We start from the raw sequence: 26,359 nt of genomic DNA on the forward strand, positions 1-26,359 counted from the left end.
TCAGCACCAGATACACACAGCACAGTCCCTGTTGCACCCACAGCACCCACTGGATCAGGATCAGAGCCCACACAGCACAGGCCTGGTGCAACCACAGCACCCACAGGATCAGCACCAGAGCCCACACAGCACAGACCTGCTGCACCCACAGCACCCACAGGATCAGGACCAGAGTCTACACAGCACAGTCCCTGCTGCACCACAGCACCCACAGGATCATGACCAGAGCACACACAGCACAGTCCTGCTGCACCCACAGCACCCACAGGATCAGTACCAGAGCCCACACAGCACAGTATTGCTGCACCCACAGCACCCACAGGATCAGGACCAGAGTCTACACAGCACAGTCCCTGCTGCACCCACAGCACCCACAGGATCAGCACCAGAGTCTACACAGCACAGTCCCTGCTGCACCCACAGCACCCACAGGATCAGCACCAGAGCCCACACAGCACAGTCCTGCTGCACCCATAGGACCCACAGGATCAGCACCAGAACCCACACAGCACAGTCCTGCTGTACCCACAGCACCCACAGGATCAGCACCTGAGTCCACACAGCACAGTCCCTGCTGCACCACAGCACCCACAGGATCAGGACAAGAGTCCACACAGCACGTCCTGCTGCACCCACTGCACCCACAGGATCAGGACAAGAGCCCACACAGCACAGTCCTGCTGCACCCACAGTAACCCACATGGTCAGCACCAGATCCACACAGCACAGTCCCTGCTGCACCCACAGCACCCACAGGATCAGGATCAGAGCCCACACAGCGCAGTCCTGGTGCACCCACAGCACCCACAGGATCAGCACCAGAGCCCACACAGCACAGTCCTGGTGCACCCACAGCAACCACAGGATCAGCACCAGAGCCCACACAGCACAGACCTGCTGCACCGCCAGGACCCACAGGATCAGCACCAGAGTCCACACAGCACTTTCCTGCTGCACCCACAGCACCCACAGGATCAGGACCAGAGCCCACACACCACAGTCCTGCTGCACCCACAGCACCCACAGGATCAGGACCAGAGCCCACACAGCACAGTCCTGCTGCACCCACAGCACTCACAGGATCAGAACCAGATCCACACAGCACAGACCTGCTGCACCCACAGCACTCACAGGATCAGGACCAGAGCACACAGCACAGACCTGCTGCACCCACAGCACCCACAGGATCAGGACCAGAGTCCACACAGCACAGTCCTGCTGCACCTACAGCACCCACAGGATCAGCACCAGAGCCCACACAGCACAGTCCTGCTGCACCCACAGCACCCACAGGATCAGGACCAGAGCCCACACAGCACAGTCCTGCTGCACCCACAGCACCCACATGATCAGCACCAGATTCACACAGCACAGTCCCTGCTGCACCCACAGCACCCACAGGATCAGCACCAGAGCCAACACAGCACAGACCTGCTGCACCCACAGCATCCACAGGATCAGCACCAGAGCCCACACAGCACAGTCCTGCTACACCCACAGCACCCACAGGATCAGGACCAGAGCCCACACAGCACAGTCCTGCTGCACCCACAGCACCCACATGATCAGCACCAGATTCACACAGCACAGTCCCTGCTGCACCCACAGCACCCACAGGATCACCACAAGAGCCAACACAGCACAGACCTGCAGCACCCACAGCACCCACAGGATCAGCACCTGAGTCCACACAGCACAGTCCCTGCTGCACCACAGCACCCACAGGATCAGGACAAGAGTCCACACAGCACGTCCTGCTGCACCCACTGCACCCACAGGATCAGGACAAGAGGCCACACAGCACAGTCCTGCTGCACCCACAGTACCCACATGGTCAGCACCAGATCCACACAGCACAGTCCCTGCTGCACCCACAGCACCCACAGGATCAGGATCAGAGCCCACACAGCGCAGTCCTGGTGCACCCACAGCACCCACAGGATCAGCACCAGAGCCCACACAGCACAGTCCTGGTGCACCCACAGCAACCACAGGATCAACACCAGAGCCCACACAGCACAGACCTGCTGCACCGCCAGGACCCACAGGATCAGCACCAGAGTCCACACAGCACTTTCCTGCTGCACCCACAGCACCCACAGGATCAGGACCAGAGCCCACACACCACAGTCCTGCTGCACCCACAGCACCCACAGGATCAGGACCAGAGCCCACACAGCACAGTCCTGCTGCACCCACAGCACTCACAGGATCAGAACCGGATCCACACAGCACAGACCTGCTGCACCCACAGCACTCACAGGATCAGGACCAGAGCACACAGCACAGATCTGCTGCACCCACAGCACCCACAGGATCAGGACCAGAGTCCACACAGCACAGTCCTGCTGCACCCACAGCACCCACAGGATCAGCACCAGAGCCCACACAGCACAGTCCTGCTGCACCCACAGCACCCACAGGATCAGGACCAGAGCCCACACAGCACAGTCCTGCTGCACCCACAGCACCCACATGATCAGCACCAGATTCACACAGCACATTCCCTGCTGCAATCACAGCACCCACAGGATCAGCACCAGAGCCAACACAGCACAGACCTGCTGCACCAACAGCACCCACAGGATCAGCACCAGAGCCCACACAGCACAGTCCTGCTACACCCACAGCACCCACAGGATCAGGACCAGAGCCCACACAGCACAGTCCTGCTGCACCCACAGCACCCACATGATCAGCACCAGATTCACACAGCACAGTCCCTGCTGCACCCACAGCACCCACAGGATCAGCACCAGAGCCAACACAGCACAGACCTGCAGCACCCACAGCACCCACAGGATCAGCACCAGAGCCCACACAGCACAGTCCTGCTGCACCCATAGGACCCACAGGATCAGCACCAGAACCCACACAGCACAGTCCTGCTGCACCCACAGCACCCACAGGATCAGCACCTGAGTCCACACAGCACAGTCCCTGCTGCACCACAGCACCCACAGGATCAGGACAAGAGTCCACACAGCACGTCCTGCTGCACCCACAGGATCAGGACAAGAGCCCACACAGCACAGTCCTGCTGCACCCACAGTACCCACATGGTCAGCACCAGATCCACACAGCACAGTCCCTGCTGCACCCACAGCACCCACAGGATCAGGATCAGAGCCCACACAGCGCAGTCCTGGTGCACCCACAGCACCCACAGGATCAGCACCAGAGCCCACACAGCACAGTCCTGGTGCACCCACAGCAACCACAGGATCAGCACCAGAGCCCACACAGCACAGACCTGCTGCACCGCCAGGACCCACAGGATCAGCACCAGAGTCCACACAGCACTTTCCTGCTGCACCCACAGCACCCACAGGATCAGGAACAGAGCCCACACACCACAGTCCTGCTGCACCCACAGCACCCACAGGATCAGGACGAGAGCCCACACAGCACAGTCCTGCTGCACCCACAGCACTCACAGGATCAGAACCAGATCCACACAGCACAGACCTGCTGCACCCACAGCACTCACAGGATCAGGACCAGAGCACACAGCACAGACCTGCTGCACCCACAGCACCCACAGGATCAGGACCAGAGTCCACACAGCACAGTCCTGCTGCACCCACAGCACCCACAGGATCAGCACCAGAGCCCACACAGCACAGTCCTGCTGCACCCACAGCACCCACAGGATCAGGACCAGAGCCCACACAGCACAGTCCTGCTGCACCCACAGCACCCACATGATCAGCACCAGATTCACACAGCACAGTCCCTGCTGCACCCACAGCACCCACAGGATCAGCACCAGAGCCAACACAGCACAGACCTGCTGCACCCACAGCACCCACAGGATCAGCACCAGAGCCCACACAGCACAGTCCTGCTACACCCACAGCACCCACAGGATCAGGACCAGAGCCCACACAGCACAGTCCTGCTGCACCCACAGCACCCACATGATCAGCACCAGATTCACACAGCACAGTCCCTGCTGCACCCACAGCACCCACAGGATCAGCACCAGAGCCAACACAGCACAGACCTGCAGCACCCACAGCACCCACAGGATCAGCACCTGAGTCCACACAGCACAGTCCCTGCTGCACCACAGCACCCACAGGATCAGGACAAGAGTCCACACAGCACGTCCTGCTGCACCCACTGCACCCACAGGATCAGGACAAGAGCCCACACAGCACAGTCCTGCTGCACCCACAGTACCCACATGGTCAGCACCAGATCCACACAGCACAGTCCCTGCTGCACCCACAGCACCCACAGGATCAGGATCAGAGCCCACACAGCGCAGTCCTGGTGCACCCACAGCACCCACAGGATCAGCACCAGAGCCCACACAGCACAGTCCTGGTGCACCCACAGCAACCACAGGATCAGCACCAGAGCCCACACAGCACAGACCTGCTGCACCGCCAGGACCCACAGGATCAGCACCAGAGTCCACACAGCACTTTCCTGCTGCACCCACAGCACCCACAGGATCAGGACCAGAGCCCACACACCACAGTCCTGCTGCACCCACAGCACCCACAGGATCAGGACCAGAGCCCACACAGCACAGTCCTGCTGCACCCACAGCACTCACAGGATCAGAACCAGATCCACACAGCACAGACCTGCTGCACCCACAGCACTCACAGGATCAGGACCAGAGCACACAGCACAGACCTGCTGCACCCACAGCACCCACAGGATCAGGACCAGAGTCCACACAGCACAGTCTTGCTGCACCCACAGCACCCACAGGATCAGCACCAGAGCCCACACAGCACAGTCCTGCTGCACCCACAGCACCCACAGGATCAGGACCAGAGCCCACACAGCACAGTCCTGCTGCACCCACAGCACCCACATGATCAGCACCAGATTCACACAGCACAGTCCCTGCTGCACCCACAGCACCCACAGGATCAGCACCAGAGCCAACACAGCACAGACCTGCTGCACCCACAGCACCCACAGGATCAGCACCAGAGCCCACACAGCACAGTCCTGCTACACCCACAGCACCCACAGGATCAGGACCAGAGCCCACACAGCACAGTCCTGCTGCACCCACAGCACCCACATGATCAGCACCAGATTCACACAGCACAGTCCCTGCTGCACCCACAGCACCCACAGGATCAGGACCAGAGTCCACACAGCACAGTCCTGGTGCAACCACAGCAACTACAGGATCAGGACCAGAGTCCACACAGCACAGTCCTGCTGCACCCACAGCACCCACTGGATCAGGACCAGAGTCCACACAGCACAGTCCTGGTGCAACCACAGCAACCACAGGATCAGGACCAGAGTCCACACAGCACAGTCCTGCTGCACCCACAGCACCCACAGGATCAGCACCTGAGTCCACACAGCACAGTCCCTGCTGCACCACAGCACCCACAGGATCAGGACAAGAGTCCACACAGCACGTCCTGCTGCACCCACTGCACCCACAGGATCAGGACAAGAGTCCACACAGCACAGTCCTCCTGCACCCACAGTACCCACATGGTCAGCACCAGATCCACACAGCACAGTCCCTGCTGCACCCACAGCACCCACAGGATCAGGATCAGAGCCCACACAGCGCAGTCCTGCTGCACCCACAGCACCCACAGGATCAGGACCAGAGTCTACACAGCACAGTCCCTGCTGCACCCACAGCACCCACAGGATCAGCACCAGAGCCCACACAGCACAGTCCTGCTGCACCCATAGGACCCACAGGATCAGCACCAGAGTCCACACAGCACTTTCCTGCTGCACCCACAGCACCCACAGGATCAGGACCAGAGCCCACACACCACAGTCCTGCTGCAACCACAGCACCCACAGGATCAGGACCAGAGCCCACACAGCACAGTCCTGCTGCACCCACAGCACTCAAAGGATCAGAACCAGATCCACACAGCACAGACCTGCTGCACCCACAGCACCCACAGGATCAGGACCAGAGCACACAGCACAGACCTGCTGCACCCACAGCACCCACAGGATCAGGACCAGAGTCCACACAGCACAGTCCTGCTGCACCCACAGCACCCACAGGATCAGCACCTGAGTCCACACAGCACAGTCCCTGCTGCACCACAGCACCCACAGGATCAGGACAAGAGTCCACACAGCACGTCCTGCTGCACCCACTGCACCCACAGGATCAGGACAAGAGTCCACACAGCACAGTCCTGCTGCACCACAGCACCCACATGGTCAGCACCAGATCCACACAGCACAGTCCCTGCTGCACCCACAGCACCCACAGGATCAGGATCAGAGCCCACACAGCGCAGTCCTGGTGCACCCACAGCACCCACAGGATCAGCACCAGAGCCCACACAGCACAGACACTGCTGTACCCACAGCACCCACAGGATCAGCACCAGAGTCCACGGCAGTGTCCTGCTTCACCTACAGAACCCACAGGATCAGGACCAGAGTCTACACAGCACAGTCCTGCTGCACCACAGCAACCACAGGACCAGGTCCAGAGTCCACACAGCACAGTCCTGCTGCACCCACAGCACCCACAGGATCAGGACTAGAGTCCACACAGCAAAGTCCTGCTGCACCCACAGGAACCACAGGATCAGGACCAGAGTCCACACAGCACAGTCCTGCTGCACCCACAGCACCAACAGGATCAGCACCAGAGCCCACACAGCACAGTCCTGCTGCACCCACAACAGCCACAGGATCAGCACCTGAGTCTACACAGCACAGTCCCTGCTGCACCACAGCACCCACAGGATCAGCACCAGAGCCCACACAGCACAGTCCTGCTGCAACCACAGCACCCACATGATCAGGACAAGAGTCCACACAGCACAGTCCTGCTGCACCCACAGCAACCACAGGATCAGCACCAGAGCCCACACAGCACAGTCCTCCTGCACCCACAGCACCCACAGGATCAGCACCACAGCCCACAGAGCACAGTATTGCTGCACCCACAGCACCCACAGGATCAGGACCGGAGTCTACACAGCACAGTCCCTGCTGCACCACAGCACCCACAGGATCATGACCAGAGCACACACAGCACAGTCCTGCTGCACCCATAGGACCCACAGGATCAGCACCAGAGCCCACACAGCACAGTCCTGCTGCACCCACAGAACCCACAGGATCAGGACCAGAGTCCACACAGCACAGTCGTGCTGCACCCACAGCACCCACAGGATCAGGACCAGAGTCCACACAGCACAGTCCTGCTGCACCACAGCACCCACAGGATCAGGACAAGAGTCCACACAGCACAGTCCTGCTGCACCCACAGCACCCACAGGATCAGCACGAGAGCCCACACAGCACAGTCCTGCTGCACCCACAGCACCCACAGGATCAGGACCAGAGTCTACACAGCACAGTCCCTGCTGCACCACAGCACCCACAGGATCATGACCAGAGCACACACAGCACAGTATTGCTGCACCCACAGCACCCACAAGATCAGCACCAGAGCCCACACAGCAGAGTATTGCTGCACCCACAGCACCCACAGGATCAGGAACAGAGTCTACACAGCACAGTCCCTGCTGCACCCACAGCACCCACAGGATCAGGACCAGAGTCTACACAGCACAGTCCCTGCTGCACCCACAGCACCCACAGGATCAGCACCAGAGCCCACACAGCTCAGTCCTGCTGCACCCATAGGACCCACAGGATCAGCACCAGAGTCCACACAGCACTTTCCTGCTGCACCCACAGCACCCACAGGATCAGGACCAGAGCCCACACACCACAGTCCTGCTGCACCCACTGCACCCACAGGATCAGGACCAGAGCCCACACAGCACAGTCCTGCTGCACCCACAGCACTCACAGGATCAGAACCAGATCCACACAGCACAGACCTGCTGCACCCACAGCACCCACAGGATCAGGACCAGAGCACACAGCACAGACCTGCTGCACCCACAGCACCCACAGGATCAGGACCAGAGTCCACACAGCACAGTCCTGCTGCACCCACAGCACCCACAGGATCAGCACCAGAGCCCACACAGCACAGTCCTCCTACACCCACAGCACCCACAGGATCAGGACCAGAGCCCACACAGCACAGTCCTGCTGCACCCACAGCACGCACATGATCAGCACCAGATTCACACAGCACAGTCCCTGCTGCACCCACAGCACCCACAGGATCAGCACCAGAGCCAACACAGCACAGACCTGCAGCACCCACAGCACCCACAGGATCAGCACCAGATACACACAGCACAGTCCCTGTTGCACCCACAGCACCCACAGGATCATGACCAGAGCACACAGCACAGACCTGCTGCACCCACAGCACCCACAGGATCAGCACCAGAGCCCACACAGCACAGTATTGCTGCACCCACAGCACCCACAGGATCAGGACCAGAGTCTACACAGCACAGTCCCTGCTGCACCCACAGCACCCACAGGATCAGCACCAGAGTCTACACAGCACAGTCCCTGCTGCACCCACAGCACCCACAGGATCAGCACCAGAGCCCACACAGCACAGTCCTGCTGCACCCATAGGACCCACAGGATCAGCACCAGAACCCACACAGCACAGTCCTGCTGCACCCACAGCACCCACAGGATCAGCACCTGAGTCCACACAGCACAGTCCCTGCTGCACCACAGCACCCACAGGATCAGGACAAGAGTCCACACAGCACGTCCTGCTGCACCCACTGCACCCACAGGATCAGGACAAGAGCCCACACAGCACAGTCCTGCTGCACCCACAGTACCCACATGGTCAGCACCAGATCCACACAGCACAGTCCCTGCTGCACCCACAGCACCCACAGGATCAGGATCAGAGCCCACACAGCGCAGTCCTGGTGCACCCACAGCACCCACAGGATCAGCACCAGAGCCCACACAGCACAGTCCTGGTGCACCCACAGCAACCACAGGATCAGCACCAGAGCCCACACAGCACAGACCTGCTGCACCGCCAGGACCCACAGGATCTGCACCAGAGTCCACACAGCACTTTCCTGCTGCACCCACAGCACCCACAGGATCAGGACCAGAGCCCACACACCACAGTCCTGCTGCACCCACAGCACCCACAGGATCAGGACCAGAGCCCACACAGCACAGTCCTGCTGCACCCACAGCACTCACAGGATCAGAACCAGATCCACACAGCACAGACCTGCTGCACCCACAGCACCCACAGGATCAGGACCAGAGCACACAGCACAGACCTGCTGCACCCACAGCACCCACAGGATCAGGACCAGAGTCCACACAGCACAGTCCTGCTGCACCCACAGCACCCACAGGATCAGCACCAGAGCCCACACAGCACAGTCCTGCTGCACCCACAGGATCAGGACCAGAGCCCACACAGCACAGTCCTGCTGCACCCACAGCACCCACATGATCAGCACCAGATTCACACAGCACAGTCCCTGCTGCACCCACAGCACCCACAGGATCAGCACCAGAGCCAACACAGCACAGACCTGCTGCACCCACAGCACCCACAGGATCAGGACCAGAGTCCACACAGCACAGTCCTGCTGCACCACAGCACCCACAGGATCAAAACCAGAGTCCACACAGCACAGTCCTGCTGCACCCACAGCACCCACAGGAACAGCACAAGAGCCCACACACCACAGTCCTGCTGCACCCACAGCACCCACAGGATCAGGACCAGAGCCCACACACCAGTCCTGCTGCACCGACAGCACCCACAAGATCAGCACGAGAGCCCACACAGCACAGTCCTGCTGCACCCACAGCACCCACAGGATCAGCACCAGAGCCCACACAGCACAGTCCTGGTGCACCCACAGCACCCACAGGATCAGCACCAGAGCCCACACAGGACAGACCTGCTGCACCGCCAGGACCCACAGGATCAGCACCAGAGTCCACACAGCACTTTCCTGCTGCACCCACAGCACCCACAGGATCAGCACCAGAGCCCACACAGCACAGTCCTGCTGCACCCACAGCACCCACAGGATCAGCACCAGAGCCCACACAGCACAGTATTGCTGCACCCACAGCACCCACAGGATCAGGACCAGAGTCTACACAGCACAGTCCCTGCTGCACCACAGCACCCACAGGATCATGACCAGAGCACACACAGCACAGTCCTGCTGCACCCACAGCACCCACAGGATCAGCACCAGAGCCCACACAGCACAGTATTGCTGCACCCACAGCACCCACAGGATCAGGACCAGAGTCTACACAGGACAGTCCCTGCTGCACCCACAGCACCCACAGGATCAGCACCAGAGCCCACACAGCACAGTCTTGCTGAACCCATAGGACCCACAGGATCAGCACCAGAGCCCACACAGCACAGTCCTGCTGCACCCACAGAACCCACAGGATCAGGTCCAGAGTCCACACAGCAAAGTCCTGCTGCACCCACAGCACCCACAGGATCAGGACCAGAGTCCACACAGCACAGTCCTGCTGCACCCACAGCACCCACAGGATCAGGACCAGAGTCTACACAGCACAGTCCCTGCTGCACCCACAGCATCCACAGGATCAGCACCAGAGCCCACACAGCACAGTCCTGCTGCACCCATAGGACCCACAGGATCAGCACCAGAGCCCACACAGCACAGTCCTGCTGCACCCATAGCACCCACAGGATCAGCACCAGAGCCCACACAGCACAGTCCTGCGGCACCCACAGAACCCACAGGATCAGGTCCAGAGTCCACACGGCAGAGTCCTGCTGCACCCACAGCACCCACAGGATCAGGACCAGAGTCCACACAGCACAGTCCTGCTGCACCCACAGCACCCACAGGATCAGGACCAGAGTCTACACAGCACAGTCCCTGCTGCACCCACAGCACCCACATGATCAGCACCAGAGCCCACACAGCACAGTCCTGCTGCACCTATTGGACCCACAGGATCAGCACCAGAGCCCACACAGCACAGTCCTGCGGCACCCACAGAACCCACAGGATCAGGTCCAGAGTCCACAAAGCACAGTCCTGCTGCACCCACAGCACCCACAGGATCAGGACCAGAGCCCACAAAGCACAGTCCTGCTGCACCCACAACACCCACAGGATCAGGACCAGAGTCTACACAGCACAGTCCCTGCTGCACCCACAGCACCCACATGATCAGCACCAGAGCCCACACAGCACAGTCATGCTGCACCCATAGGACCCACAGGATCAGCACCAGAGCCCACACAGCACAGTCCTGCTGCACCCACAGAACCCACAGGATCAGGTCCAGAGTCCACACAGCACAGTCCTGCTGCACCCACAGCACCCACAGGATCAGGACCAGAGTCCACACAGCACAGTCCTGCTGCAACCACAGCACCCACAGGATCAGGACCAGAGTCCACACAGCACAGTCCTGCTGCAACCACAGCAACCACAGGATCAGGACAAGAGTCCACACAGCACGTCCTGCTGCACCCACTGCACCCACAGGATCAGGACAAGAGCCCACACAGCACAGTCCTGCTGCACCCACAGTACCCACATGGTCAGCACCAGATCCACACAGCACAGTCCCTGCTGCACCCACAGCACACACAGGATCAGGATCAGAGCCCACACAGCACAGTCCTGGTGCACCCACAGCACCCACAGGATCAGCACCAGAGCCCACACAGCACAGTCCTGGTGCACCCACAGCACCCACAGGATCAGCACCAGAGCCCACACAGCACAGATCTGCTGCACCGCCAGGACCCACAGGATCAGCACCAGAGTCCACACAGCACTTTCCTGCTGCACCCACAGCACCCACAGGATCAGGACCAGAGCCCACACACCACAGTCCTGCTGCACCCACTGCACCCATAGGATCAGGACCAGAGCCCACACAGCACAGTCCTGCTGCACCCACAGCACTCACAGGATCAGAACCACATCCACACAGCACAGACCTGCTGCACCCACAGCACCCACAGGATCAGGACCAGAGCACACAGCACAGACCTGCTGCACCCACAGCACCCACAGGATCAGGACCAGAGCCCACATAGCACAGTCCTGCTGCACCCACAGCACCCAGAGGATCAGCACCAGAGCCCACACAGCACAGTCCTGCTGCACCCACAGCACCCACAGGATCAGGACCAGAGCACACAGCACAGACCTGCTGCACCCACAGCACCCACAGGATCAGGACCAGAGTCCACACAGCACAGTCCCTGCTGCACCCACAGGATCAGGATCAGAGCCCACACAGCACAGTCCTGGTGCACCCACAGTACCCACAGGATCAGCACCAGAGCCCACACAGCACAGACCTGCTGCACCCACTGCACCCACAGGATCAGCACCAGATCCACACAGCACAGTCCCTGCTGCACCCACAGCACCCACAGGATCAGGATCAGAGCCCACACAGCACAGTCCTGGTGCACCCACAGCACCCACAGGATCAGCCCCAGAGTCCACACAGCACAGTCCTGCTGCACCACAGCACCCACAGGATCAGGACCAGCGTCCACACAGCAGTGGCCCTGCTCCAGCCCGTCTTGTTAGAGCTCTCAGGACCATGAGCTCCCGTGAGCCTTCCTGTGTTAGCAGAGGGCGGGGGGGTCAAGTGATTGAGAGAATTCCGGACCTCCTCTGTGTGATGGAGGGAATCAACTTCTGGAATCCTTTGGCAATACCTAGCCTAGTGTCTCTGTCTTTATCCCCTGCCCTCTTGATTCTGGCTGTCTCTGTCCCATGAATACGTCAGGATGGGGCGATGAGAGGAGCCCTGCAGTAAGAGCTCCCACTGCACCTCTCCCCTCCCCACTGCTAGAACAAGCCTGCAGTAACCACCCGGCTGACTGAGAGCATCACAGACTATCCTGCCCTGCTGGATGACAGAGCAGGCACACACACGTGCACAGACAGGCACATAGACACGCACACAGACTGGCACACAGACACGCACACAGACCGGCACACAGACACGCACACAGACAGGCACACAGATACGCACACAGACTGGCACACAGACAGACACACAGACACTCACACAGACACCACAGACATGCACACAGACACTACAGATAGGCACACAGACAGGCACACAGACTGGCACATAGACACGCACACAGACTGACACACCGACACCACAGACATGCACACAGACACTGCAGATAGGCACACAGACAGGCACACAGACTGGCACACAGATACGCACACAGACACCGCAGACATGCACACAGACACCACAGGTTGGCACACAGACAGGCATACAGACAGGCACACAGACTGGCACACAGACACATGCACAGACAGGGACACAGACACGCACACAGACTGGCACACAGACACGCACACAGACAGACACACAGACACGCACACAGACAGGCACACAGACACGCACACAGACACGCACACAGACAGGCACACAGACACGGACACAGACAGGCACGCAGACATGGACACAGACTGGCACACAGACACATGCACAGACAGACACACAGACAGGCACACAGATATGGACACAGACAGGCACACAGACATGGACACAGACTGACACACAGACATATGCACAGACACATAGACAGGCACACAGACAGGCACACAGACAGGCACACAGACACGCACAAAGACAGGCACACAGACACGCGCACACTGACCTTTCTTCACCATCCTGCCAGCCACGGTGAACTGTGTGGAGTCGTTGGCCGCCCCTCTGCCCCTGCTCTTCCAGGCCTCCTCTCGCACGGTGATGAGCTGCTTCCTCTCCTCGATCGTCATCTGGCTCTCACGACTTTCCGTCACCCTCTGCAGACAACAGGCCCAGGGGAGGGGGCAGGAGAGGGCCAGGACAGAGCCGTGAGGGCCAGCCTGCCGCGTGCACTCTGCCCAGGAGCAGCTGCCAGCCGCGAGGGCGCTGCATGGACCGCACCCCAACTGTCTCTCGGCTAGGCCGCGAGCAAGGCCGTGTGGGCCTCTGGCTGACAACTGCTCTTCCCACAAATTCTGATAGCAGCCACAGCCAGGACCCACTGTGACAGCCCTGATGAATCCAGACTGGTTAAGCACTTTACACATTACACATTACAGTGTGTGAGGACGCAGGCTCAAGCCCCTGGGCCCACCTGTAGGGGAAACTTCATGAGTGTTGAGGCTGCTTCTGGGCCCCACACACCCAGCTGAGCACCCAGCCCCTCTGGGCCCCACACACCCCCCAGCTGAGCACCCAGCCCCTCTGGGACCACACACCCAGCTGAGCACCCAGCCCCTCTGGGACCACACACCCAGCTGAGCACCCAGCCCCTCTGGGCCCCCCACACCCAGCTGAGCACCCAGTACCTCTGGGCCCCACACACCCAGCTGAGCACCCAGCCCCTCTGGACCCCACACCCCAGCTGAGCACCCAGCCCCTCAGGGACCACACACCCCACCCCAGCTGAGCACCCAGCCCCTCTAGGCCCCACACACCCCCCAGCTGAGCACCCAGCCCCTCTGGGCCCCCCACACCCAGCTGAGCACCCAGCCCCTCTGGGCCCCACACACCCAGCTGAGCACCCAGCCCCTCTGGGCCCTACACCCCACCCCAGCTGAGCACCCAGCCCCTCTGGGCCCCCCACACCCATCTGAGCACCCAGCCCCTCTGGGCCCACACCCCAGCTGAGCACCCAGCCCCTCTGGGCCCCCCACACCCAGCTGAGCACCCAGCCCCTCTGGGCCCACACCCCAGCTGAGCACCCAGCCCCTCTGGGCCCACACCCCCCCACCCCAGGGTAGCTGGGGGCTCAGGCTAGACAGGGCTCAGGGCTCAGGGTGTGTCAGGGCTGACACTTCATCTCCAAGTGCTCAAGGAAACCCTGTGGGTGAAGGTCACTTCTCTTCAAAGTCAGAAAGTGCAGGGAAGGGGAGGTAGTTCATCTCTCAGGGGCCTGCTTTGCCATGGAAAGAGCCCGGGTTCGAGCCCAGCCCCCTGGCACCGAGGATGCTCTCTGCAGGGGTGTCTCTCTTCATGTCTTGTCTCTCCTTGCCTCTTTCTTTTCTCCATTTTATTGGACGAGACAGAGAAAATTTGAGAGGAAGGGAAGATGGAGGGGAGAGGGAAAGCCACAGAGAGACACCTGCAGCCCTGCCTCACCACTCAGAAAGCTTTGCCCCTGCTCAAACCCGATCCTTGTGAGTCCTCGTGCTTAGTACTACGTGCGCTTAAGCTGGTGCGTGACGTCACCTCCCGGCTCCCATTCTCTGTTCTGTGCACACGCTGGCCCGGAGTGTGAGGCTGCAGCAATGAGTCCCACAGACCAGCCCCAGGCGGGAGGCGGCCCAGTGGGCAGCAGGGCGCTGGCTCAGTCCCCGGCCCTGCAGACGCCGGCATGATGCTCAGGGTCAGGGAGGCGGGGCGCTGTGCGACACCAGCCCTGGTCGATGGGTCCTACGGACGTGACACCGCCTCACTCCAGGACCCAGCAGGCTACTCTGTGGACATGGATCACGTGACTCTAGGTTTAGAGGAACCCGCCACCGGCCAGCAGGCAACACGGAGGCAAAGGCCATGAGGGCCACTCTCCCGCCTTCACAGCTCACCCCAGACGGGGGTGCTGCAGAGCACAGAGGCGACGAATGGGGCAGGACCCGGGAGCCCTGCCAGCAGGGCCGGACAAACACCCAAGTCACAGCAGTGGGAAGCAGCCTTTCCGCACTGTCAAAGCTGAGGGAATGAAGGGACAGCTGAGCGAGGGGGCGCGAGCACGGAGTGACGGAAGCAGCTGCCAGCCACGAGGGGGCACAGGGGCCACCACACCCAGAGAGGGGCGGGAGGAGGGTGGCGGGGGAGCAGGGGTGCGGCAGTGGGGGCTCTCAAAGGACCTCGGGTGCCAGTCCCCACACGCCTGCAGCACCCGGGCCAGACCCAGGGGGCTCTGTGGATGCAGGTGCATGGCTGCAAGCACACAGCGAGGTGCCGGACACACCACACACTCACACTCGCAAACTCACACACACACACTCACACATACTTGCTCACACACACATTCACACTCACATTCACACTCACACACATTAACACACACACACTCACACATACTTGCTCACACACACATTCACACTCACACACATTCACTCACACATTCACACTCACATTCAGACACACATTCACACTCACATTCAGACACACATTCACTCACACACATTCACACACACACATTCACACTCACACATTCACACACACATTCACACTCACATTCACACTCACACACATTCACACACACATTCAGACTCACACACACATTCACACATTCACACATTCACACTCACACACATTCACACTCACACACATTTACACTCACATTCACACTCACATTCACACTCACACATTCACACTCACATTCACACTCACACACACACTCACATTCACACACACATTCACACTCACATTCACACTCACACACATTCACACACACACATTCACACTCACACACATTCACACTCACACTCACACACACATTCACACTCACACACATTCAGACACACACATTCAGACACACACTCACACACATTCACACTCACACACATTCACACTCACACATTCACACTCACACACATTCACACTCACACACACACATTCAGACACTCACATTCACACTCACACACATTCACACTCACACACACACATTCAGACACTCACATTCACACTCACACACATTTACACTCACACACACACATTCAGACACACATTCACACTCACACACACACACATTCAGACACACATTCACATTCACACTCACACACACACACTCACACACACACACTCTCACACATACTCACACTCACACACACTCACACTAACACATACTCGCTCACACACACACACTCACCAATACACACACTCACATACACTTACACACACACTCACTCACACACTGAAATGCACCAACTTCCACAGGTGAAATAGGCTCCTCCCTGCTGCACAGACATTGCAATGAGCCTAGAAAGCAGAGTGCCCCTCCCCACTGACAGCCCTGGGGACAGGTGTGTCTGGGCACAGGCTCCCCACTGACAGCCCTGGGGACAGGTGTGTCTGGGCACAGGCGCCCCTCCCCACTGACAGCCCCGGGGACAGGTATGTCTGGGCACAGGCGCCCCTCCCCACTGACAGCCCCGGGGACAGGTGTGTCTAGGCACAGGCGCCCCTCCCCACTGACAGCCCCGGGGACAGGTGAGTCTGGGCACAGGCGCCCTTCCCCACTGACAGCCCCGAGGACAGGTGTGTCTGGGCACAGGCTCCCCTCCACACTGACAGCCCTGAGGACAGGTGTGTCTGGGCACAGGTTGCAGGGGAATAAGCAGACGCCCACAGGTCCCTGCAGAGCAGAGGGGCAGGACCCCTGACTGCCAAGGCAGAGCCAGCTCTGGGGTCTCAGCCTATCCCGAGCCCCTCCTGTTGCTAGCATTCTCAGAGACCTACACAGATCCACACAAGCTCAGGTAACACACCCAGCCGGGTTGTGTGGAAGCTCGGTGAGCTGAGGGCAAGATGGCAGCCTCACGGCAGACACTTGGGCCCAGAGGAGACGGCCCAGGAGTTGGACGGGGCTGGACACTCGGGGCCATCTTCACCGCGGCTTCATCCCATGATGGAGAGAGACATGTTGACGGACAGGGCAGCTCTCTGCCCTGGCGCCCGGCGCCTTGTGTCTCTCTGAGGTGTGAAGGCCACAGGGAGGGGATGGGGACCCCATGGAGCAGACACTCCGGGGGAGGGGGCTTACCCAGAGCAGACTAGACACGGCACTACCACCTGCAAGTCCTTCTTCCTACAGGTGGACATAGAGAGGACAGGCTCAGGCCGGAAGAGGGTACAGCCCGGTGGGTGTGGCTGTGGCTCCCCGGCCCCTGGGCACCCCCAGAAGCCAGCACATGCACACCTGGGGCCCCCACCCAGCCAACTCACAGCCCATGGCGGGAGGGGTGACGCGGAGGCCTGTTCTGTGCCTCTCCGCCCTGCCCAGAGCCCGCACCCCCATGAACTGCACCCCAGCAGGGCAGTGGGTCGGAGCCCCGAGGGGACTTGCCAGCAGCACCACCACCAGGGGTGGCATTTCTCGAGGCACCTGCCAGGCTGGGTGGCCCTCAGTGACACCTGGGAGCTCGGAGGTTCCCCTCAGCACCCAGGGTCAGAACAGCCGCAGCTGAGGACAGCCAGCTGTGATCTACAGACTTTGGGCAAACCCTTCCTACCTCTTTCTTTTTATTTGTTTATTTATTTGCCTCCTGGGTTATTGCTGGGACTTGGTGCCGGCACTGGGAGTCTACCGCTCCTGGTGGCCATTTCCCCCCATCTTACTGGACAGGACAGAGAGAAATTGAGAGAAGAGGGGAAGATAGAGAGGAGGAGAGGGGGGCCGGGTGGTGGTGCCCCTGGCTGAGCGCACATATAACAGTGCGCAAGGATCTGGGTTCGAGGCCCCCAGTCCTCACCTGCAGGGGGAAAGCTTTGCAAGTGGTGAAGCAGGGCTGCAGGTGTCTCTCTGTCTCTCTCCCTCTCTATCTCCCCTTTCCTCTTGATTTCTGGCTGTCTCTATCCAATAAATATAGATAGTTATTTTTTTTTAAGATCCTATAAAAGAAAGAGATGGAAAGAGAAAGACACTTGCAGACCTGCTTCACCACTTGTGAAGCGACCCCCCTGCAGGTGGAGGGGGTGGGGGCTCGAACCCGGGTCCTTGTGCTTTAGAACTATGTGTACTTAGCCCGGTGCACCCCAGCCCCCTGGCAAAGCCTTCCCACAAAGTGGTGGCCATGCCTGAGGGGTGAGCTCCTCTGGGCAGACGCCCGCAGACCCCGGCTGATGCAGGCATCGGGGCTGGCCAGACCAGACCGTGACAAGTGGCTTGTGCACACAGGACACCAGCATGTGGCCTGAGGACAAAGATGCGGGCAGGGCAGCCCCATCCTGAGTAACAGAATGGGGGGGGGGGGATAAGAGAAAAAAGAAAAGGAGAGGAGAGGAGAGGAGAAGAGAGAGAGAGGGAGAGGAAGAGAGGAGAGAGAGAGAAAGAGGAGAGAGAGAAGAGAGAGGAGGGAGAGGGAGAGAGAGAAAGAGAGAGAGAGGAGAGAAAATAGGAGAGAAGAGAGGAGAAGAGAAGAGGAGAGGAGAGAGGAGAGGAGAGAGAGAGGAGAGAGAGAGAGAGAGAGGGAGAGGGAGAGAGAGGAGAGGGAGAGAGGAGAGTGAGGAGAGAGAGAGAGGAGAGGGAGAGGGAGAGAGGGAGAGGGAGAGGGAGAGAGAGAGAGGAGAGGGAGAGAGAGGAGAGGGAGGAGAGAGAGAGAGGAGAGGGAGAGAGGGAGAGGGAGAGAGAGAGAGAAGGGAAGGGAAGGGAAGGGAAGGGAAGGGAAGGGAAGGAAAGGGAAGGGAAGAGAGAGGAGGAAGAGGGAGAGAGAGGAGAGGGAGAGGGAGAGGACAGGGAGAGGAGAGGGAGAGAGAGAGAGGAGAGGGAGAGGACAGGGAGAGGAGAGGGAGAGGGAGAGGGGGAGGGAGAAAGAGAGAGAGAGAAGGGAAGGGAAGGGAAGAGAGAGGAGGGAGAGGGAGAGGAGAGGGAGAGAGAGGAGAGGGAAAGGGAGGAGAGAGAAGGAGAGGGAGAGAGGGAGAGGAAGAGAGGGAGAGGGAGAGAGGGAGAGGGAGAGAGGGAGAGGGAGAGAGAGAGAGAAGGGAGAGGGAGGAGAGAGAGAAAGGAGAGGGAGAGGACAGGGAGAGGAGAGGGAGAGGGAGAGGGAGAGGGAGAGGGAGAGGGAGAGGGAGAGGGAGAGGGAGAGAGAAGGAAAGGGAAGGGAAGGGAAGGGAAGGGAAGGGAAGGGAAGGGAAGGGAAGGGAAGGGAAGGGAAGGGAAGGGAAGAGAGAGGAGGGAGAGGGGGAGAGAGAGAAGAGAAGAGAGAGGAGGGAGAAGGAAAGGGAGAGGGAGAGAGAGAGGAAGAGAGGAAGGAGAGGAAGAGAGGAAGGAGAGGGAGAGAGAGAGAGGAGAAGAGAGAGGAGGGAGAGGGAGAGAGAGAGAGAGAGAGAGAGAGGAGAGAGAAGAGAGGAAGCTGCCCAGAAAATGGCTCAGCCTGGGGCCGACTCCTGTCTCCAGCTCCAGGCCTTCAGCCCTGACCTGGGGGTTGGGGGTGAGGAAACAGGAGCAGCTTCCTTCCGCAGGGCCCCAAGCTCACGCTGGCCAGACCTGTGTCATTTCCTCCCATCTGGGCGAAGCTGTGACAGAGGCCAGAGGGCTGCAGGCGCTCCGGGCGCTTTCTCTTGCTACGCGCTTGGGACTCTGCCCGGCCTCATGAGCGAAAGCCTGTCCGCTCACCAGTGAAGCGGAGGGAAGGGAGGCTAAGAGGCTGATTGCCCCTCTGTCATGGCAGAAGCTTCACGGCTCCAGATGGCCTTTTGCAGCCCGGGAGACAGAGACAGAGGGACAGACAGACAGACAGCACTGAAGCTTGTTCCGCTATGGTGGAGGGCAGGCTCAAACCCGGGTCACGCTTGTATGAAGCAGGGGCACTCCCCAGGTGACCATCTGGCTGGTCTCTGTCCGTCCTTCCTTCCTTCCTTCCTTCATTTGCCTTCAGGGTCATCTCTGAGGCTCGGTGCTAGCACTATGAATCCACTGCTCCTGGAGGCCATTTCCCCCCATCTTATTGGGTAGAACAGAGAGCAATGGGGAGAGGAGGGGAGAGGCAGATGGGGGGATCTGACCCCCTTCACCGCTTGTGAAACAAACCCCCTGCAGGTGGAGACTGGGGAGTGAACCCGGATCCTTGCACGGGTCCTTGTGCTTAGTACTAAGAGTGCTTAACGGGGTGCACCACTGCCCAGCACCCAGGATACACTTTATTATAGTTATTGCTGTCATTGTTGTTGGACAGGACAGAGAAAAACTGAGAGAGGAGGGGAAAACAGAGAGGGGGAGAGAAAGACAGACACCTGCAGACCTGCTTCACCACCTGCAGGTGGGGAGCTGGGGGTTCGAACCGGGATCCTTAGGCTGGTCCTTGCGCTTCATGTCATGAGCGCTTAACCCGCGATACACTTTTTAATGCCCAGCTACACTTGCACATGGAATGTCAGCCAGCACTGGTGACAGTGGGTCCCTCAGGGTCACCCAGGGCCAGGCACGGCCTGCTGTCTGCATGGACACCTCTGGTCTCGGGGGCAAGCACTCACGCTCACCTCACCTGCCTGGGCCTCACATCACGGCCACATCCGAGATGCAGCTTCCAGCTCAGAGCTGTCATGGCAAAGGCCTTTGGAGCCGTGGCGAAGCCAGGCCCCGTGGGAGGCCAGAGACACGGCTCAAAATCTGGGAAGCGGGCAGCCCGGGAGGTGGCATGGAGACAGACCAGGGTGCTGGACTCTGGAGCTCAAGTTCCCAGGACCCGTCCCAGCGCCCAAGGGCAGCTCTGCACGCCCCGAGATCCATCTTTGAAACAGCCAGGAGCCAGCCAGGCCCTGTCTCCTCTGGCTCCCTACCATCCTCACCTCAGCTGTGCGCCCAGTGGCACCGGGTGTGACCAGCCGCGAGTGACCCCCAAGGGGTGGTGTGCAGGCACCCGGAGTGAGCCTAGTGCAGTCTGGTCATGCCCACCCGCCCCGCCTGCCCGCCATGCACGGTGCTCCCCAGGGCTTCCCCTATGCGGGCAGTTACCTTCTTGGCCTGCTCCACTTCTGGGGCGCATAGGCCGCCCACACCCGCGGCCTTGCCAGCCTCCTGCTTCCGGTGGAGTCTGTGCTTCCAGTCCTCCTCCCCACTCTTCCTCAGCAGGGCCAGCCTGTGGGGACACCAAGCCGGACAGTGGGCATGGGCCGGCCGGGACCAGGCCGGGGGCTCTGGCCGGTCAGTTCTGCAGCACCAGCGTCCTCAGCTCCTGACTGCTGACCATTTTGAGTCTCATTTATTCTGAAGAAAGCAGGGCTGCAAAAACATCCTCAGGAGTCCCTTTCCTTTCCTTCTTTTTCATATTTGTTATTTATTACTGGATAGAGACAGAGAGAAATTGAGAGGGGAGGGGGAAACAGAAGGAGACAGAGAGACACCTGCAGCCCTGCTTCTCCACTCACAAAGCTTTCCCTTGCCGGTGGGGATTGGGGACTTGACCCTGGGTCCTTGCACACTGTAATGTGTGAGCTCACCAGGTGTGCCAATATCCGGCCTCCAGGAGTCCCTTTTCTAGCCTGGCCCCAAGGATCTGAAAGCTGACTGGACAGCAAGGCTGAACCCTGGCCTGCAGAGATGATAGGTCACAGCGCCAGGGGTGCCTGTGTGGAGCAGAGAAAACGTCCCCGGGGGAAAGAAGCCTTCTAGTGCCCCTCCTGCCACATGGTGGGTAGTACGTCATCTCTAAGCTGGAGAACATTTCTCTACAGCAAATAGAAATAGATATGGGCCCGGGATCAGATCCATGGGGTTAACAGTTCATGGTATTTATATACTTGCTTCAAGTTTGGGAGCTGCTCTCTGCCCTGATCCAGCTTTCTAGTCCTATTCTTGACTCTGACATCTTCTCCCCAGACAAGACTTTTAGTCCACCTGCAGGTTAGCTGTCGGGCTCAGGCAAAAATTAGTGAAGTCATGGGCCCCTTGGAAGATAACTAAAACAGACTTCTTCCCACATGAAGACTTCTAGTTTCAACTGCTCTATTCTCTATCTTTAAGTTCCTGTTTATTAAACAATTTGTCCTGCTTTATATCTTGTTGCTTTTCATCCACCAAGTTGCAGATGCTACCATGACTCCATCCTGCCTTCCCTGGGCAGACGCCCTCACCCATGTGTCCTGGAGCCTCCCCTCCCCAGAGCCCTGCCCCACTAGGGACAGACAGACAGACACAGGCTGGGGGTGTGGATCCACCTGCCAACACCCATGTCCAGCGGAGAAGCAATGACAGAAGCCAGAACTCCCACCTTCTGCTCCCCAGAAAGAATTTGGGTCCCTGCTCCAGAGGGACAAAGAACAGGGAAGCTTCCAATGGAGGGGACGGGACAGGGAGCTCTGGTGGTGGGAACTGTGTGGAATTGTAGCCCTGTGATCTTGCAATCTTGTTCGTCATTATTAAATCACTAATAAAAATTTAAACAGAAACAAACAGAAAGCACAGCAGAGACGGTTCTGAAGTTTGAAGTCATAAAGCACCGACAGGCTCTAGCCAACACCTTCTCAATTACACAGAAGAGACGTCAGGTAAGAGCTTTCTTTTCCTCTAGTTGAAGTTTCGTTCTTTTCCTCCAAGTGAGCTTGACTGTTCCTATGAGACCATTTCAAAAACTGTCGCTTCAGCGTTCCATGGGGAAACGCCATCCATAAAAAAAGAATCTAATTAACCAGACTGTTCACTGAGCCTACTTCCTGCAGCCCAGGTGAGACTGACCTAAGGAACCTTTGTGCTCGGGCGGGCGGCGGGCGGCTTCAGGGGCAGGAAGCCAGACTGCACTAGGATGGGGAGGGGCGCCAGAGGTGCTTCAGCTGGGCACAACAGGGAAGGGAAGTGCGGGGCCGGGTGGGCACACCTGGTTGAGCGCTCACATTGCAGTGTGTAGGCACCTGGGTTCAGCCCCAGTCCCCATCTGCAGGAGGGAAGCTTCATGAGTGGTGGAGCAGGGCTGCAGGTGTCTGTCTCTCCCTCTCAATTTCTCTCTCTATATATCCTATAATAAATAAGTAAAACTAAAAAAATTTAAAAAGATAAAGATAAGCAGTGATGATTAAACTCATTTCAGTGGATGCTCAAAGAATTTAAAGGTTGAACCTCACCAATATGTCCCAGAGCCTCAGAACCTCCCCTCCCCAGAGCCCTGCCCCACCAGGGACAGACAGACAGACACAGACTGGGGGTGTGGATCCCCCTGCCGACACCCATGTCCAGCGGAGAAGCAATGACAGAAGCCAGACCTCCCACCTTCTGTTCCGCATAAAGAATTTGGGTCCCTGCTCCCAGAGGGATAAAGAACAGGGAAGCTTCCAATGGAGGGGATGGGACACGGAACTCTGGTGGTGGGAACTGTGTGGGATTGTACCCCTGTTATTTTACAATCCTGTTCATCATTATTAAATCACTAATAAATTTAAAAAAGAGTTTAGGGGGTTGGGTAGTAGCACAGTGGGTTAAGCGCACATGGCGCAAAGCACAAGGACCGGCATAAGAATCCTGGTTCGAGCCCCCGGTGTTGGTATGCTTCTAATTCTGCTTCTAAAAACCCCTTCTGTTTCATATGGTTTAATCCCCCTGCTTAACACTGTTCTATTTACATAACTAAGCATCACCCTGCCTGCAGGGCACTGGTTTAATCCCCACTGGTTCAGGAGGTCTTTTTGCTCCACCCCCTCTCCTAGTACACCCTGATTTGCACTAGTCACTTTTCACTCCACCCTCTCTACGTCACATCCTGTTTACACCCTACTTGGCGAGTATATATAGGATTGTGTTTTTTGTTTAGCTTAGCTTGGCTTAGACTGCCTTGCATTCTGCAAGAATAAAGAAATACTGCGTACAGCTCAGCCAGGTCGTCTGTCTCCCGTCAGTGAAGCTCAGCCCGGCACCCCGGCTCCCCACCTGCAGGGGAGTCGCTTCACAGGCGGTGAAACAGGTCTGCAGGTGTCTGTCTTTCTTTCCCCTCTGTCTTCCCCTCCTCTCTCCATTTCTCTCTGTCTTGTCCCAAAGGGGGGGGGTGGCCTCCAGGAGCAGTGGGTTCACAGTGCCAGCAACGAGCCCCAGTGACACGCCTGAAGGCAAAAAACTAAAAAAGGAATGATGTCCGGTGGGCAGAACCAGCAGCTCAGAAGTTCTGAGTACTGGGCTCCATCCTTGCCTGGCCCGGCCCCGCCCCATGGTCTCCACAGGGCAACTCTGCCACCCAGCTCACAGGCGGGCAGAGCTCGGGATTCAGTGAGCACCGCCCCTGCCTGAGATACCCTTCCAGCGGACAGGAATGGGGCCACGGTGTCACTGGATACTCAGCGGCCACCTGTCACAGCTCCTACCTGATGGGGGCAGGTAAGTGTGTCACGGCTGCCTGACCAACAGAGCTGGGCTCCTGGCCCCAGAGGAAGGCGGGATGGGGGGCCGGGGTGGGGGGCCGGGGTGGGAGACAAGCCCAGGCCCACTGCGGTCAGCAGCACCCCTAGGGGCCTCAGCCAGAGCAGCCCCCTAGGCCCACCCGCATTCAGGACAAAGCTGTCCCTTGGGGAGCCCTGCCTCTAGGCAGCAGACCCCCCCCATCACCGAGCACCCACCTTTCCTTAATGGACATGGTCTTACTGGGGGAGTCCAAGGGGCCCTCCACCGCCGGCACTCTGGTCTCCCCAGCCGTGAGCATGGTGCCCAGGCTCTTGGCTGGCTTCTCGGGCACTGGATCTGAGGGGTCTGGGTGCCCCCAGGCCTCTGCGCCCACAGCAGCACTGCTCCCCGGGGCCCAGCCTGCCTGCTCAGACGCCAGCTCCCGGAGCTCTTGGCCTAAGAGGGAGAGAGAGCAAGTCGGCAGAGGCTCCGGCAGCAAGCACCCCCAGCCCCGGCCTCCCGCACCCTGGCCAGCAGGCCAGCAATCACCCCCAGGCCCCGGCCACCCACACCCTGGCCAGCAGGCCAGCAAGCACCCCCAGGCCCCAGCCACCCACACCCTGGCCAGCAGGCCAGCGGTCACCCCCAGGCCCCGGCCACCCACACCCTGGCCAGCAGGCCAGCAAGTACCCCCAGGCCCCTGGCCTCCCACACCCTGGCCAGCAGGCCAGCAAGCACCCCCAGACCCCCGGCCTCCCCAGGAGCCCAGCCCTCAGGCAGGAGCCAGGTCAGCTGCCCACAACAAAGCTCTGTCCTGTGGGAGAGTCACTCAACCTAGAGGACATGTCCACACAGGAGACACTTGGGGACACCAGGCCTGTCCCTAAGAGCCGGGGCAGGAGGCCGGCTTTGGGGACACACTGTGGAATGTTTCTCCTCCCTCCGACAAAGCTTCCTCCCTCGAGGGCGCCCGGCCCACCCACCAGCGCTCTCTCTCTCTCTCTCTCTCTCTCACACACACACACACACACACACACACACACACCCTGTGCCAGCATGGAAGACAGCCAGCCTTGTGCGGGGGAGCTGCCCAAGAGAAGGGCAGGGACGGGGGCAGCACGGGGCAGCACAAGGCTCCTGCCTCATGCTTTGAGCCCCCGCTTCAGGCCCCAGCCCCACCTGGAGTCAGAGCTGGCAGGGCTCTGGGGAACAAAAGGAAAAAAAGGGGTGGGGGCGGGCAGTGGCGCACCTGGGTGAGTGCTCACATTACAGTGCGCAGAAGCCTGGGTTCAAGCCCCCAGTCCTCATCTTCGGGGGGGGGGGACGTTTCCCGAGTGGTGAAGCAGGGCTGCAGGGGTCTCTCTGTCTCTCTCTATCTCCCCTCCCCTCTCAATTTCTGTCTCTCTCCAATAATAAATAATAAATTTAAATAATAAAAAA

General features: G+C 59.3%; 1 protein-coding gene across 2 annotated transcripts in view; it reads right to left on the reverse strand.

Annotated features, from left to right (window-relative positions):
* SVIL (supervillin) overlaps nucleotides 1-26,359 on the reverse strand; it is a 70,580-nt gene that overhangs the window by 42,819 nt on the left and 1,402 nt on the right. Inside the window, exons 2-5 of one of the 2 annotated variants that reach the window (XM_060192498.1) lie at nucleotides 25,156-25,375; nucleotides 21,575-21,698; nucleotides 17,666-17,710; nucleotides 13,565-13,712 (exon numbers count right to left, since the gene is read on the reverse strand). In XM_060192498.1, the coding sequence (XP_060048481.1) occupies nucleotides 13,565-13,712; nucleotides 17,666-17,710; nucleotides 21,575-21,698; nucleotides 25,156-25,375 (537 nt within the window). The remainder of the gene's footprint in view (nucleotides 1-13,564; nucleotides 13,713-17,665; nucleotides 17,711-21,574; nucleotides 21,699-25,155; nucleotides 25,376-26,359) is intronic. The other variant, XM_060192499.1, reaches the window with a different exon arrangement.

This window comes from Erinaceus europaeus, chromosome 6 (genome assembly GCF_950295315.1).
Source record: "Erinaceus europaeus chromosome 6, mEriEur2.1, whole genome shotgun sequence".
Lineage (NCBI taxonomy): Eukaryota > Metazoa > Chordata > Mammalia > Eulipotyphla > Erinaceidae > Erinaceus > Erinaceus europaeus.